Below are 17,768 nucleotides of genomic sequence, written 5' to 3'. Positions count from 1 at the left end.
TTTTTAATGGACTGAAACAAAACAATATTTTATATATTGAAAATTAGACTCTAAATGGCTTGAAGATTTCGCCGATATGGTTTAACTGGATTGTGTTTACAAAAATTGGTCCCACATCATCAACAGCTGATGAAGAGCTGATTATTAGGATTTTTATACATCTAGACTTTACTAGATCTAACTTCTACACGATTAAGATGTTTAAGTTCTTTGCTTTTTTATTTATAGTTAATTTTTCAACACTATCCGTTCATGCAAAATATAAATTGAAAGAAGTAAATGTGGTATCCAATGGTAAGCCTGTCAGGATATTCACAGCTGCCGAGTTAAAGAGTTACGATGGTTCGGTAAGTGATGCACTTGCCACTATACTTGACAGATTTATATCATATAGTGATATATAACTAAATGATTTAGACTAGACCCAGCGGCAGGCAGGATTAGGACCTGGAAACATCAATTAAATCAATATCAATACATTCAAGATGACAGTCCAGAGTGCATACCAGTCTAAACAATTCTAGACCCCTAAGCCTAAATCATAGAAAAATAAAAGTATTAAAAGACAAAAATTTAAATTAAAATAGATATTGTCTAATATTGTGATAACTCTCAGGAAGGCAAGTCAAGATAGACAGGTGTTTATTTACAGGACATCACAAATACAGAGCATTGTCTGCCTTGAGTACAGCTTCTTCATAAACACTAGTGTCAACATTCCTTCCAAGTCTAGTCTCTAACAGTGCATGAGCCAGAGCTCAACTTCTGCACTACCTTGAATGGCAGTGTGCAAGGCAGGATTATAACAATATAGAATATTATAGACATATTGTGACATATAGACTCTATTAAAATTAATAAGCTCAACAACCCCAGCACTCCCAGATCTAGGAATCAAGGCCATAGTTTCTCATACTTTTGCTGGTGGATTAAAGTAAAAAACAATATAGATCTAGAATAGCTGAGATCGAGGGGGATATTAATAACCAAGTAAATTGAATTACCGGTATATGTATTGTATTTTTTACCATGTTTATCCTAATTGTTGACTAAATTGAAAAGCAACCCTCCATGTCTTGAAATCTGAAAGTTTTAATGGATTTTTTTTTTTACAGAATGAAAAAGAGCCAATATATATGGGTATCAAAGGAGTTGTATTTGATGTCACTGAAGGAAAAAGTAGGTAACAATTCACTTTTTCTTAATAAATTATTATATCAGACTTATTTTCGTTCAGTCTGAAATGCTAATAATGCAATTATAATACGAAGAAAGATAGTTGAAACCAAAATGAAATTATAATCACAGAATCATGTGTACCTTTGGGTATTTAAAGTTAACACATTCCACTGTACAGGACATATATTCAGCCTAATGGGAGACACTAATCTTGATAGAAAGTAGGCACTTAAAAAAAAAAAAAAAACCCTCGGCTGAAGTCTCTGAAGATATACTTGCTTTATAAATAAATTTTTATTTCATCCTTTCTTTTCTATGTTAACTCTTTCTCTCCGTAATTATTTACCACATTCTGGTGGAATCAACGTTGGTATCGTCTGTTAGGAGAGAAAGAGTTAAGTCTGTACATGCATAATAAGCTGGTGATAACTCTTTGTTATCAATCTCTTTTTTTTTTTTTTTTTTTCAGACTTCACTACCGTATTTAGTTATATTCCACATTTATTTTAACTAAATCACATTTCATTAATTAACCTGTCTTTCACAGGATTTTATGGTAAGGATGCCTCCTACAATGCATTAGTTGGGATAGACAGCACACGAGCTGTGGCCAAAATGTCTTTAGAACCTGAGGATTTAACTAGTGATGTCGTAAGTCTAGGTTTTATTTTTTTTTCCCTTGGTAAATTCAACTCACCTATCAATAGTCTGTTGACCCGTTTGGGCACCACATACGATCTGTTAACTTTCTCCATTCCTCTCTGTCTATTGCCTTGGACAGAATCTTTTAAATGATAGACCTGTCTATTCACTTGCCCTCCCATCAGTTTCTGTCTTTCCTGGTACTGTTCCTCGAAGGGAGATCTTTGCAAGCCCTGAAGACCTTGTGTGGCCATATAGTTTTAGTTTGCGGTTTTTCGTCCTTAAGGTTTTGTTGGTGGTCTATGGTTAATGATTTTGAATTAATATCAGGAGGTTGAAGTCACCTGTTGTGACACGGTTACTATGTGTGGTCAACCGTGACACACGGTCAAGTGTTGGGTATCGGAGAGTTAAGGGACTTGCAGGAAGTCGAGTGTGTTAAAAACAAGAAGAAGGATGTCATCTAGGGGAGTTGGTTATCTGTAAATAATGTTAGCCTTGTAAATATGTTTGAATGCTTCACAATAAAAGGCAGTTTATACTTAAAAGGACCTATTTCTTCACATCACCCATGAGGCAAAAACAATGCAATTTTATGTTTTTAAGTAGTGAAAGTTGATTGCATTATTCCTGCATACACTATGAACTAGAATTTGGTGGTCTATAGTTACTGCCTATTATTAACCCAATAGCTCCTATTTCCGATTCAAAAAAACCCCTTCAAAGTCCTAAGCAAGGAGGGAAAACTCCGTATTTAAAAAATCTTAAAAAATATGTATTTTGCAAAAAATAATCAAATTGAAGATCTAATACAAATAAACAAACAAATAACCTTAAAAAATAGAACTATATGTCTAGTTTTAAAAAATATATACATTCAATACCACTAGAATATAAAAAACTTCAAAAATACTCATTTTCCCATGTGGGGGCTTATACATTGGGGCTATGGGCCTGTTCGTGTGAAAAATTATTTAAAAAATAAAAACCTTTCCGATTTTATTAAAAATAGAATCGGTAATCTCCAAAATGATTTGTAATCACGCTTGTAATGAGACTAGAAGAAATCTTCTTTTTAAAAAGTTTAAATCAAGTCTATTGAATAGGGGATTTTAGAAACGTTCTACAACGGTTTAGGACAAAAACGGGAAAAAGTTTCCAACTGCAGAAGGAGCTAATGGGTTAAGGGTGTTGATGTGGTGTTAACTAAAATATTTTGGTGTTACCGCTGTAGTAGGTTTATTTGATGAGGGTATCGTCTTAGTGTTTTAATAGATTTAACAGGAGTGGATCTGGCTAGCAGTTGGTGAGCTTGATTTGAGATGGTGAATAAGATGTTGTATAGGCTAGAAGTGTCTGCATCAAAGGAGTCAAACCGTCCTGGTGTAACCCATGCTGTACACAGTGCCGCGGTGTGTCTTTGTTGCCTAATGCATAATTTTTGGTGTACGGTAGTAACCTTGTATATAGCTCCTCCTTCGTGGTCAAAGATGAGCACATTTCTCATTTCCTATGGACTCGAAGATGACTGTAAAGTCCAATCCTCGCTTTAAAAAGCCGGCCACATACGTGGCATGGGTGGGTTTGGTCAATAGCAGATAGGCCTGCTTCTTTTCTCAGCTTTTTGTTGGTTCGGCGCTCTTTCACCCTGGCCACTCCTCTTGCTTATAAAACCTTATAAACACTATGAAAACATGTCTCTATCATGGAGGCTTTATTACACAAGAATGACAAAACAGTTCATAATAACACAGTACACACACACAAGCTGACCTGAACACCAAGCCAGTTTGACACACCAGTTCAGTTCGCAACACACAACAAGAAACATAAATACACAACACTCAGATGTATTTATATAGAGACACAATACGTCGGTTAGTTCTTAAGTGTTTGCACCTGTGTTGTTTTTCAGACTGGCCTAGAAGATACTCATCTCAAAGCCTTGGATGACACATTTGAAGGTACTTACATGGCCAAATACCCAGTTGTTGGTTACATGGACTATCTAGTAGAGAAATACCCAGAGAAATTTGCCAACTTAGAAACTGTCACAAAAGTTGAATTATAGTTTGATTTTTTAAATTTTAATGTAAATTTAAATAATTTTGTTTTTGTAGGTTTTTATTTTTATTGTCTTTTATTTTTGGCACAGTTAATACCTTTATTTTTATTTTATTTTATTATTTTTTTTTTTAGTTTTTCACTTTAAAAAAAATAATTCTCGTTTATTCAAGTTGTTTTATGTAATCAGATGTTTTTATCATTGTAAAATTTAATCTCAAAATTTTTTTTGTTACCTGTGTTATATGACATATCAAATAATTGATGTTCAGAACTTATTTTATAATTGAAACACATGACATGTAGCTGCTGTGCAGCACTGCTTCATTAAAACACCTCTTGCTTTCTATCTGCCATTGGATACCGTATGAAGTTATCCGCTGAGATTTCATAACAAGGAGAGCCTTGTACTACAAATTCTCATCAAATTAATGAATGTGAAATGAAAAAAAAATTGTCGGTTTTTGTGATTCATGAGCTAACTTCCCTTGTTTGGAGGTTAGGAATATTAGACATTGTCATGTTTCAATAGTTATGAGTAATTGTGTCACCTCTTGAGAGCTTAATAATTGTGTTTTTCAAAGATGGCATAATGTTCCGTGTGAAGCATCCAAATCTACATCGACTATTAAAACCTACATTTGCTCAGAAGGCATCAAAAGTTGCATCAGTCAAGAAATGTACTACCCAAACTCCTGCTGTCTTGTAAAATGTTTGACATGTTTCGGATGTTCCTTCAGAGTTGAAGAAGATAATTTACTTCCCAGTCCAAACCTCCCGCAGGACGACGGGGACAGGAGTGGGCAGGGTTTGAACCTTGGACCATCTATAAATCCAAACAACAGTCCGCACGACCAGGCAGCCAGCCATGTTTGGTGGTGAGAAACTCTTTACAGAATTACGGTGATGAATAAACAATGGTATCACTTTTTATTTATTTCTAAATAGCAGAATTTTTAATAGAAATGTTAGTTTTACAAATAAAATACAATCAGACCCAGTACAAAAACAATTTGTGGTATCAAACATTCAAGTGTTTTGTTGCTAGGCAACGTTAGTTTCTTATCATAAATAATATAAAATAAGAGGCTGGATTATATAGCATTATTGGTTCAAATGCCAATCATTCAAACATGTTGTCTCAGTGATGTTCCACTACTTTTATGTACATTTTGTTTTCATACATCTGACATTTGTATGTCATGTGTTGGTTTACTATGTCATTATATTTTTTTTTTTTTTTTTGAGGCTTTTTTTTTTTGTATTTTAAGTTTTTTTCTTGGTGTTGGGTTGTTTATTTTTTAAATATCGTTCATTTTTAAGTTTTTGTTTTTGCTACATTTTCTTATTGATGTACTCCTTTGTTAGCCACTTTAAAAAAGTTTCATCTCTGTGGCTTTTATCTATATAATTATAGAACTAGTGTGTAGAAATTTACAGAAAAATATAATGCAGCTAAACCTTAATTACCAAGGCTTAATAATTAGTCACATTAGTACAACTCTTGTAATCCAGAAGAATACTGATACAAACAAATTTATTCTTACAAATTATTCAATGGGTTTGTCTGTGTCTTGAGGTATTCCATTTTTAAGCTGGGACATGCAAGGAACTGATTTTTTTTTTAATGCTACTTGAGCTAAGGATGTCTGGTTGAGTGTCATAAAGTGCTTGGCTGTTTTACCGTAGAGGCTCGAAATCCCCAGTGTAGACTAGGAATTTTTAAAATTTGAGATTGGGTTCAAGCTGAATTGTTTTCACTGAGTGACATAGAGCAAAACAGAAATCTTCACTTTTGAAAAGCAACTAAATGTGAGCAGTCACGTCTGACTTTATGTACTGATTGTGGTGTACACATTTGTTGTTATACAAAAACAAAATTAAAATGTCATAAATATGTACACATTGCAAGCAGATAATATTTAATTATAATAAAATAATATTCTTTTGTTGTTATTTCTAATACAGCCTTTATCTTGTTAAGTAACTTTTTTTATTTAGTAATGTGCCTTTATAATATGCTACACTAAATTATAAAATTACATCATAATTGTGGTAGCAATAATTTGCATTTTGATAATTTTTTATTATTTTTCATTTATACTAATGTGTTCATGTATCGTTTTAAAGGTTTGTTTCATTAAATAATTAAATTGTACAACTGTATTCATTGAAAGGAAAGTTTGTTCCCTGTCTTTGCGTAATGTTATTAAATCAGTTGTATCTCATAATAAATCAAACAACTCCAGACTTTTTAAGCTTTTGGTTTAAATCATAAAAGATGGTTGATAGTTAAATATAACTTACGATTGTTTTGTGAGTGAAGTGTTTCGTGAGTGAGTTGTTTCCTATTTACTTGAATTAAGTATATTCCATCAATTCATTTGAAATTTATTTGAATCAAAAGTAATGTCACAGTGTTTTTTGTGGATTTGGTTAATGTTTCCATCTTCCATGGTCACAGCAGCTTTGAATACTCCAACATTGCATTAAACTAGTTTCTTTATTTTCTTACAAGATTTTGTTTGTTCATATTTTTTTTTTTAATTTAGATTTATGAACACATTGAGTCTGCTTTCACTTTGCTTGACTTATCTCATAGTGAGATGATAATTCTACAGCTTTCACTTTGCTTGACAAATTGACTTGACTTATCTCATAGTGAGATGATAATTCTACAGCTTTCACTTTGCTTGACAAATTGACTTGACTTATCTCATAGTGAGATGATACTTCTACAGCTTTCACTTTTCTTGACAAATTGACTTGACTTATCTCATAGTGAGATGATACTTCTACAGCTTTCACTTTTCTTGACAAATTGACTTGACTTATCTCATAGTGAGATGATACTTCTACAGCTATTCACTTTGCTTGACAAATTGACTTGACTTATCTCATAGTGAGATGATACTTCTACAGCTATTCACTTTGCTTGACAAATTGACTTGACTTATCTCATAGTGAGATGGTACTTCGACAGCTTTCACTTTTCTTGACAAATTGACTTGACTTATCTCATAGTGAGATGATACTTCTACAGCTATTCACTTTGCTTGACAAATTGACTTGACTTATCTCATAGTGAGATGATACTTCTACAGCTTTCACTTTTCTTGACAAATTGACTTGACTTATCTCATAGTGAGATGATACTTCTACAGCTATTCACTTTGCTTGACAAATTGACTTGACTTATCTCATAGTGAGATGGTACTTCGACAGCTTTCACTTTGCTTGACAAATTGACTTGACTTATCTCATAGTGAGATGATACTTCTACAGCTTTCACTTTGCTTGACAAATTGACTTGATATCTTTTAGGGGAAGTGATAATCTGATGGACCTAGACTTCATAGATATAGTACCTACTGCACCTTTAGGGAAAACTCATGAATAAAGCATAAACTATATTGATATACTAGCCATATTTTACCCACGGCCCGCAGTCTTAATTTGTGCATCACTGTAGTCACTGAGAGTGTTTTGGAAACAATTAAACGAAATACTAATGTTATAAGTAAAGTTAATGTTAATCAAAATAGCTTATCAACCTAAATCTATTTTTTTAAATAAAAATATTTGCTTGTAGGCCTACATGTATTTTATTAAAATATGAAATGGACTTTATATTCATATTCATGTGTTAAAATATAAAGTAGATCTATAGGCTATTGATAAATATTTATCTAGAGTTAAATATTGGCTGTGAACTGCATTTGTTCCTCGAGATGGCGCCATAATATGACGTCATTGAATTTTACTGCCTAAATCTTAACAGATTAGCCTACAATTAGTCAGGACGTGGAGAAGAAAACATTTTCATCTAGTTATCCTCAAGAAGACCTTGACATTGGACCTCGTTACTACTTTGCTTACTAAGAATAAACATTTGCTTCAGTCGGTTTGATCCAAGTTTAATATTGGCTGCTATTTAGCATCTATCTTACAGTACTGCATCGGGTTTTGCAACACCGGTATATGACGGGCGAGTAGAGTGACTGATTTCAGTCTGTTTTCTTTTAATTACACCTAGTCTTGTTACTTTTGTCGACCTCTGCTGGTGTATAAATACATCAGTATAAAAAGAAACAATGATTAAATTGACCAATCATTCAAACATGGTGGATCAGACACAATTGGCACGTCTTGAAGTTGAAGAGCCCTTTCATGAAAGACAACTCTGCATTTCTAAATCATTAAGGACCATTCTCTCCCTTGAACACCGCAGTTGTCTCACATCTTGGAGTCGTCTGCCCAGTCGAAGAACAGACTTTCAATTTTAAATCTGTCAGTGTAAAAGAAATATATAAAGGAGATTCGGACTACAAGAGTTATCTTTTTTTTATTTTGGTTTTAACGCGCGATAAACAAAAAGATATTTCTATTGTTATAATAAACAATACAATGTCGCGGTTATGAACGTTTACTACAGTTGTGTCCCTTGAGTGAGTATGTGATACTTAGAGCTATTTCCTCTTCCAAATCTGTCAACCAGAGCTCATTTGACTATGCCAGTGATGCCCAAACTACGGCCCGCAACGTGGTTCCGTCCGGCCCTCCAAAACGTCGGCAGAAAGAGTAGAAAATCACCCCCCCCCCCCAATTTTTTTTCCAATAATAAAATGTTGATAAATGTATCTTACCTATGTTAGTGCCCTCTGATGAATTGGCACCATGGCATTTAACATTTGTACGATCATGAAATAGGAGAGTTGAAAAAAAAAACTACAAGATACAAGCGGAATTTAGAATCTTCCATGATTGACCATACAAAAATGAACGGACCTTTTTTTTTTGTTTGTTTGGAACATGATAATAAGCCAACATATTTCATTTGTAAAGAAAGTGTTGCTGTTTTTTTAAAAAAAACAAAACAAGAACATATAAACGGCATTATAAAACAAATATAACGACCATTTTGGTTTGAGCCGCGAATAAAATCCATATTTAAGCAACGCCTGGAGATTAATGGGACAGTTTATCAATAACAGACAAGAAAATGAGTCGTTGGCTAGATAGCTACAATTTGCTTACATTCTAAGTAAGGTCGTGTGGGCCTTCTATAACTAAAACAAATATCTTTCCTATATGCTATAAATTAATGTAACCACACTAAGTGTTGAGTACTACATCCACAGCTATGGCGTAAGTTCAATTTCTTTTCGTTTTTTTTTTTTGTGTGTACCTTTACGGTCATGTGGCCCGCGACACGAGTGTCAGAAATTAAACTGGCCCGCAGGTTGAATAGGGTTGGGCATCACTGGACTATGCAGTTGAAGGACCAACAAATGTGAAAGCGACTTTAGAGGACATCTTTTGCATCATTCTCCTCTCTCTTCCACATTCTCCCCTCCTGAGTCAACCAATAAAACGAATCGTGGTTGTTTTTTGTTTTGTTTTTTTTAAGTTGGGAAAAAAAAAAAAGGGCGGGGCCGCTAACGAAGGCGACAATGTCACAACTTAAAGAGGGGAAAGCCGATTAAAAGCGGTGACAACAGGGGACGGGGGGGTAGGAAAACTTTCTCGCGCCAAGCAATGCTACATGCTATGTCGTTTGCTACTTGACGACCCCCCCCCCCCCAAATTGAAGATCTAGGTCACTTTCAGGGACAAGTCGACGCGCGAGCACGCTATTCTGCTTCAATGTGGCGCTCGTGTGGAAACGACCCATTAGAGGAAGTGGTTAGGCCGAGCTCTGTGAGGCGGTACCGTCCTGTCCGGCCAGACCGATCGGTTTTGGTGCTGGAGCGGGTAGCCCTCCCCTAGGACACCCAAGTCCACGGTGGGGAGGTGTCCAGCAACGGGAGAAGGGTGTCACCGATACCCCATTGCAAGGAGCGGGGTTGAAAGAGAGCTCCTACGGTCCTGTCGATAATCCATGCGCCGTTCCTCAAGGGACCGTTACATTAATGGCGTGTCCTACACGGTTAGCTTGGTACAACATAGGAAAATGACGGAGGTTCCTGGTATACTCGGCCTTCGGCCATGCATTCTAGCCCATGCGCCCGGAGTGCCAGATACATCGGAAATAGCAATGCTTTACACAGGCAATGACTCGGATCTCTTCCAGAATGAACGCTTGTTTTTTTTTCCTGTTCAATCTGGGTTTTTTTTTCAAACCTAGAGCTCGAAGAGCCTTCGGCTCAGCTCTTAGACAATCAAACGGTTTTTAGTCTGTAATAAAGAATTGAATGTATTTAAAATCAGCCTACACGCCTTTGTCCTTTTATATTCTTCTGTGCCAGACCACCGCACATAGATCTAACTTGATTCGGTCAATGCCAACAAAAACAAAATGGCGCTAATGGAGTTGTGTAAAATAAACAAACAAACCAGTGAGTCCTATGGATAATATGTTTGTAGAATGGTTTACATGTTTCGGATGTTCCTTCAGAGTTGAAGATAGTTTACTAGTCCAAACCTCCCGCAGGACAACGGGGGATTCGGAGCGGGCAGGGTTTGAGCCCGGGATCATCGATAAACCCAAACGACAGGCCAGCGCGCAAACCGCACGACCAGGCAGGTCGATATACAGAGAATTAGGTTACCGGGGGTCACAGAGGGCTTGTTCTAGTTGGCAAAAATGTTAGTTTAAATGTTTAAATAAAAAAAAAACACTCAAATACTTTTAAACGTTTTGAAATAATCGAAAAAAGTTTTTATAAAATATCGTCTGCTCACTTTGCTGAATTCATTCTCTCCCCTGTTATTTGTTTCTTTTGAGATCTGTTTCAGAGAAAACGTGCCGCGTGTAAATTTACACTCTGGACAGGCCAACACTGCCAGCACCATCACTGTGACCTGACAAGTGTCATTGTGACCTTACAAGTCATAGGCAAAAAATGACATCATCATTATGACCCAACACAAGATTGGCCAAGAATGGCGTCATTATCATCATTAATACTTTAGACAAGGTTGGCCAAGAATGGCTTCATTATCATCTTTAATACTTTACACAAGATAGGCCAAGAATGGCGTCATTATCATCATCAATACTTTACAAAAGGTAGGCCAAAAATGGCGTCATTATCATCATTAATACTTTACACAAGATAGGCTAAGAATGGCGTCATTATCATCATTAATACTTTACACAAGATAGGCCAAGAATGGCGTCATTATCATCATTAATGCTTTACAAAAGGTAGACCAAGAATAGCTTCATTATCATCATTAATACTTTACACAAGATAGGCCAAGAATGGCGTCATTATCATCATTAATACTTTACACAAAATAGGCCAAGAATAGCGTCATTATCATCATCAACACTTTACAAAAGGTAGGCCAAGAATGGCGTCATTATCATCATTAATACTTTACACAAAATAGGCCAAGAATAGCGTCATTATCATCATCAACACTTTACAAAAGGTAGGCCAAGAATGGCGTCATTATCATCATCAATACTTTACACAAGGTAGGCCAAGAATGGCGTCATTATCATCATCAATACTTTACACAAGGTAGGCCAAGAATGGCGTCATTATCATAGGCCAACAATGACTACATCATTGTCATGGCCACAGCGAGATACTGGCCGAATCCGTAAAGGTCGTTGTGATGTTGGTACAGAGTCACTTGGGTGGGATTGGTAACACCATCGTAGACTCTCTGTACGTCAGACTTGTGACGTGGAAACCAGCTATCGATCGTTGTGCTAGCCACATGAAACCCTGCTCGTTGACCAAAGAAACAGAATCATCTGCCCTATAAATCGTTTGTTTCTGCAAGAAGAACTTATAATTTATAACTAGATCAGCAGATGTGATGTATTTTGTCTACTCCAGATCAGCAGATACTATGTAGTTTTACTACTCTATATCAGCAGATGTAATGTATTTTTTTCTACTCTACAGCAGATGTTATGTATTTTTTTCTACTCTACAGCAGATGTTATGGTTTTTTTTCTACTCTACAGCAGATGTTATGTTTTTTTTCTACTCTACAGCAGATGTTATGTTTTTTTTCTACTCTACAGCAGATGTTATGTTTTTTATTTCTACTCTACAGCAGATGTTATGTTTTTTTTTACTCTACAGCAGATGTTATGTTTTTTTTACTCTACAGCAGATGTTATGTTTTTTTCTACTCTACAGCAGATGTTATGTTTTTTTTACTCTACAGCAGATGTTATGTTGTTTTTTTCTACTTTACAGCAGATGTTATGTTGTTTTTTTCTACTCTACAGCAGATGTTATGTTTTATTTTCTACTCTACAGCAGATGTTATGTTGTTTTTTACTCTACAGCAGATGTTATGTTTTTTTTACTCTACAGCAGATGTTATGTTTTATTTTCTACTCTACAGCAGATGTTATGTTTTTTTTACTCTACAGCAGATGTTATGTTGTTTTTTTCTACTCTACAGCAGATGTTATGTTTTATTTTCTACTCTACAGCAGATGTTATGTTTTATTTTCTACTCTACAGCAGATGTTATGTATTTTTTTCTACTCTACAGCAGATGTTATGTTGTTTTTTTTACTTTACAGCAGATGTTATGTTTTATTTTCTACTCTACAGCAGATGTTATGGGTTTTTTTCTACTCTACAGCAGATGTTATGTTTTTTTTCTACTCTACAGCAGATGTTATGTATTTTTTTTCTACTCTACAGCAGATGTTATGTTTTTTTTTCTACTCTACAGCAGATGTTATGGTTTTTTTTCTACTCTACAGCAGATGTTATGTTTTTTTTCTACTCTACAGCAGATGTTATGTTTTTTTTCTACTCTACAGCAGATGTTATGTTTTTTATTTCTACTCTACAGCAGATGTTATGTTTTTTTTTACTCTACAGCAGATGTTATGTTTTTTTTACTCTACAGCAGATGTTATGTTTTATTTTCTACTCTACAGCAGATGTTATGTTTTTTTTACTCTACAGCAGATGTTATGTTGTTTTTTTCTACTCTACAGCAGATGTTATGTTTTTTTTTACTCTACAGCAGATGTTATGTTTTTTTTACTCTACAGCAGATGTTATGTTTTTTTCTACTCTACAGCAGATGTTATGTTTTTTTTACTCTACAGCAGATGTTATGTTGTTTTTTTCTACTTTACAGCAGATGTTATGTTGTTTTTTTCTACTCTACAGCAGATGTTATGTTTTATTTTCTACTCTACAGCAGATGTTATGTTGTTTTTTTTCTACTCTACAGCAGATGTTATGTATTTTTTTCTACTCTACAGCAGATGTTATGTTGTTTTTTTTACTTTACAGCAGATGTTATGTTTTATTTTCTACTCTACAGCAGATGTTATGGGTTTTTTTCTACTCTACAGCAGATGTTATGTTTTTTTTCTACTCTACAGCAGATGTTATGTATTTTTTTTCTACTCTACAGCAGATGTTATGTTTTTTTTTCTACTCTACAGCAGATGTTATGTTTTTTTTCTACTTTACAGCAAATGTTATGTTTTTTTTTTCTACTCTACAGCAAATGTTATGTTGTTTTTTTCTACTCTACAGCAAATGTTATGGGTTTTTTTTCTACTCTACAGCAGATGTTATGTTTTTTTTCTACTCTACAGCAGGTGTTATGTTTTTTTTTCTACTCTACAGCAGATGTTATGGTTTTTTTTCTACTCTACAGCAGATGTTATGGTTTTTTTTCTACTCTACAGCAGGTATTATGTTTTTTTTTCTACTCTACAGCAGGTGTTATGTTTTTTTTTCTACTCTACAGCAGGTGTTATGTTTTTTTTTTCTACTTTACAGCAGATGTTATGTATTTTTTTTCTACTCTACAGCAGGTGTTATGTTTTTTTTTCTACTCTACAGCAGATGCTATGTATTTTTCCTACTCTACAGCAGATGTTATGTATCTTTTTCTACTCTACAGCAGGTGTTATGTATTTTTTTCTACTCTACAGCAGATGTTATGTATTTTTTTCTACTCTACAGCAGATGTTATGTTTTTTTTCTACTCTACAGCAGATGTTATGTATTTTTTTCTACTCTACAGCAGATGTTATGTATTTTTTTCTACTCTACAGCAGATGTTATGTTGTTTTTTCTACTCTACAGCAGATGTTATGTTGTTTTTTCTACTCTACAGCAGATGTTATGTTTTTTTTCTACTCTACAGCATATGTTATGGTTTTTTTTCTACTCAAAATGAAAATTCAAATTGGAAATCAATAACTCGTGAGAGACAAAATCGTTATCGATTAAGATTCATAAAATCGAAATTGTAGGAAAAAAAAATAGCGAGCAAACATTCGTATTGCCTTCTGTCTCTCTTATACTTCTGACGTCACGTCATTTACGCCAGGACACTTATGAAAGAACCTTATCTTATAGATGACAGACGTTACTTCCAGATAACTACGTCCTACTTATTCCATTTGTAAACCTAGTCATCTTTGGAATAATATTCGTATACAATTCTCGCAGACATGAAAATACCGAAATGTAAGCCTACCTATTGCAGACGAGGAAAGATAAAAACTTTAACCGAAATCAACGAAACAAAAAGGGTGTAAATAACTTTTTTTTCTCATAAGTTTGTCTTCGAGGTCACAGACGATTAATAAAAAAATAATTCCAGAAGTTGTCAGATCTAAATGTAGTGCCGTTATTTTTTTTTCTTGAACTGCATAAAATAGTATCTGGACTATTCTGGACCGGATGACTTTCTGGGGGCAACGTGACATTTTTTGTAGACAAAGAAGTAACTAAAAGAATTAAAAAAAAAAAAAACTAAAACCACCAAAGATTGTTGAATACACTTCCTTGTCTTTGCTATTCAGTAGGTATCGTAATAGGAAGAAATAAAAGCATATTTACTAATAGACAAGATTACCAGTAACCCTGACCTGGTAATTGCGTCATCAAACTTTGTTTAAGAATAGTCAAAATTTCCACATTTTAAGTTTTGATGTTTTTAAAATAGATCTGACGAAAGCCTTGAGTTTGTTTGTTGTTGTTGTTTTTTATGTTATTTATTCTAATTTCGACAAGTTGCAAATTTAATAATTGTATTATCAATATAACAATTTTATTGTCAGTAAATAATTTCATTATCTTTCTCCACACAGAACATAAACATTACACAGGCTTCAAATCAATGTAAGTGAAATTAAACATGTAAACATAATTGACCTATTTTAAGTTTATTGTATTTAACGTTATAAACATGGATATTTTTTTTTTGATATTACATATATCAGTTATCGAAAGGATAAATGTATAATACAAAAGAGGCCCAAGGATTCCTATGATGATAAAGCTAAAACTGAATAGCGCAAATTCTGAGGTTTCCTCTAAAATAAAATAAAATAATACAGAAATAGTGAAACATGCTAAGGATAAATGTATAATACAGAAATAGTGAAACATGCTGGCTAATGTGTTATGAGCAACAAATATTTTCCCTTTACCAAGTTGAATACCGCGAGTCTTGACTTGGCTAAAGATGCTTATGATGGACTGAGGATCTTGAAGCAAACGTACAAAATTATCTGCCCATACCAGAACATTAGTTTTGGTTGTGTGCGCGTTCACAATGAGCGCCTCCCACGTGCAGCAATACAACAGAGAGACGAATCCTGGAAAAATCTGGAAAGAAAAATCAATCAGATGGCATTTACAAATTTGGGCAATAAAGCTTCTTTCTTCGGAGCTCAACTCTAAATTGTAGATAATGAAAGTGAAATTATTAAGATGGGGCAACAGATGTTGATGCTCTTTATTCAGATGGCATTTACAAATTTGGGCAATAAAGCTTCTTTCTTCGGAGCCCAAACCTAAATTGTAGATAATGAAAGTGAAATTATTAAGATGGGGCAACAGATGTTGATGCACTTTATAAATCAAGCCTTGAGCCTCCATGAAATGATTGCTGGAAAGTGCTGAGATGATTGTGACATTGATGGAACCGGATACGTTCGCAGCCATCATTTCTAAGAGCTTCTAAGAAGACAAAGGCAGTCTCATATATTCAGGACTGACGATTTGTTCTATTCCGTCTCGAAGTGAGTCGGTAACTACCGGTAGCCAAGCAACTGTCTCCGATAGAGGCGTTCGTCTCACAGACCTGGCTGTAGCCGGTTTTCTCAGACGACGAAACCGCTTTTAATCTTTCCAGCAGAAGTTGAGTTAAAACGTGAAAATTGTAATCCGTGGATTGAGTCCTACGATTATCCATAGACATAAATAAATATATAGACTGGCAGATTAAAGAGTTTTATGAAACGAAAATTTGTGACTTGCAATTTTGTGTACTTTATTATACAGCATTTATGAGCAGTATAAAAGTTAAGTATTCATATCTATTTCAGCCACACACCTATATATAGATATATATTGTAAATAAAGAGGCAGTGTAGTTTTGTCATAGACATAAATAAATATAGACTGGCCGATTAAAGAGTTTTATGAAACGAAAATTTGTGACTTTTAATTTTGTGTACTTTATTATACAGCATTTATGAGCAGTATAAAAGTTAAGTATTCATATCTATTTCAGCCATAACCTATATAAGTATTACAATATTTTCACTAGTGTTTTGTTTAATCTCTAAGAATGAAGATCATGCAATTTTTCATAATTCGGAAATCCGAATACAATAGATATACATGTTTTCAAGTTACATGAAGTTACTTCCTTCGGCCAGTCTATATTTATTTATGTCTATGAGTTTTGTTTAATCTTCTAAGAATGAAGATCATGCAATTTTTCATAATTCGGAAATCCGAATACAATAGATATACATGTTTTCAAGTTACATGAAGTTACTTCCTTCGGCCAGTCTATATTTATGTATGTCTATGCTATTATCGCTGTTGTAGTTTTCTCTCAACAAAGATTGGCTTCATTTAGGCACAGCAATTTTCGGAGGAGCGAGCGATGTCAAACATACAAAAGAAATAAAAACAGAAACATATATTAGGCCAAACTATAGTCGCTTAAAACGCCCTGAAAACACAGACAAGCCACTAAACTTCCGAAACATTGTCGAGACGAAAATAGGACCTCATTCACCAATCGTAAACAAACAACATTTAGTCACGTGATCTTATTGCTAAAACAACGAAAACAAAAAACTGTCACGTGACAACCTTCATGAATTAAACATGAGATCGTAAATTATATAGAAGAGATAGAGCACCACGTGGCTAAATGTTGTTTGTTTACGATTGGTGAATAATGTCCATTGTGTTAATGTCTCGCATGTAACAGTACGAAAACATCACACATGATATACACAAGAGTGAATCAATGAAACTCATTCAACAATCTTAAACAAACAGCACGCGATTCTCTTTCTCTTCTATACAAATTACGTAATCCATAAAGGCTGTCACGTGATACGTTTTTTTTCCATTGTTTTATCAATATTATCACGTGGCTAAATGTTGTTTGTTTACGATTGGTGAATGGGGTCCATTGTTTGTCAATAACTTGTCTAGGAAGACTAAATCTCAGTCTTGGGTTGACGACAAGTTAACATCAGGAGATCGTACCGGTCCGTCCACTTGTGGAGTTCCGCAACGTGATGTCCAGGAACTTTGTTGATTAGCCCAGCTTTAAGTGTTGGCCATAAAAATACCAGATCAATAGGACTTCAGGCTGGTCTGTCAGCTGGTAAGCGATCCAACAAAATCATTAACTATGAATAATTTTGGATCTTCGATCTTGTAATAGATATGAAAAACTTATCTTGTTTTGACCACTTACAAGAGAACAGAACCTGTATACACAAGCCTCCCCCACAATTTGAGAATGACTGAGTACTGACAACACACCATCCATAAAAACTTGTCTGTGTATGTGTCCCAGAAATGCTGGACTTTACTAGTAAATAAATACATTAACCTTCAAAACTCCGCAGATCAGGCATTTTGTGTGAGATGTAAATCCCAGTGGGA

The 17,768-nt window shown here is 34.5% G+C and overlaps 1 protein-coding gene across 1 annotated transcript; it reads left to right on the top strand.

The window, feature by feature from the left end:
* The first annotated feature begins 77 nt into the window (after nt 1-77).
* On the top strand, nt 78-6,404 carry LOC106069272 (neudesin-like). Its single transcript, XM_013228890.2, has 4 exons — nt 78-347; nt 1,116-1,179; nt 1,727-1,830; nt 3,737-6,404. Exons 1-4 carry the CDS (start codon nt 198-200, stop codon nt 3,890-3,892), a joined length of 474 nt encoding a protein of 157 aa, XP_013084344.2. The 5' UTR covers nt 78-197; the 3' UTR covers nt 3,893-6,404.
* The last annotated feature ends 11,364 nt before the right edge of the window (nt 6,405-17,768 follow it).

Source organism: Biomphalaria glabrata, chromosome 3 (genome assembly GCF_947242115.1).
Source record: "Biomphalaria glabrata chromosome 3, xgBioGlab47.1, whole genome shotgun sequence".
NCBI classification, from domain to species: Eukaryota; Metazoa; Mollusca; class Gastropoda; family Planorbidae; genus Biomphalaria; species Biomphalaria glabrata.
This window is presented reverse-complemented; position numbering and strand designations above follow the sequence as displayed.

Excerpts from the sequence above, each read along its gene's own strand:
- LOC106069272 (XM_013228890.2), top strand. The coding sequence starts at position 198 with ATGTTTAAGTTCTTTGCTTTTTTATTTATAGTTAATTTTTCAACACTA. Across the intron at positions 348-1,115 it reads TAAAGAGTTACGATGGTTCG|AATGAAAAAGAGCCAATATA; the intron begins GTAAGTGATGCA and ends TTTTTTTTACAG. Across the intron at positions 1,831-3,736 it reads AGGATTTAACTAGTGATGTC|ACTGGCCTAGAAGATACTCA; the intron begins GTAAGTCTAGGT and ends GTTGTTTTTCAG.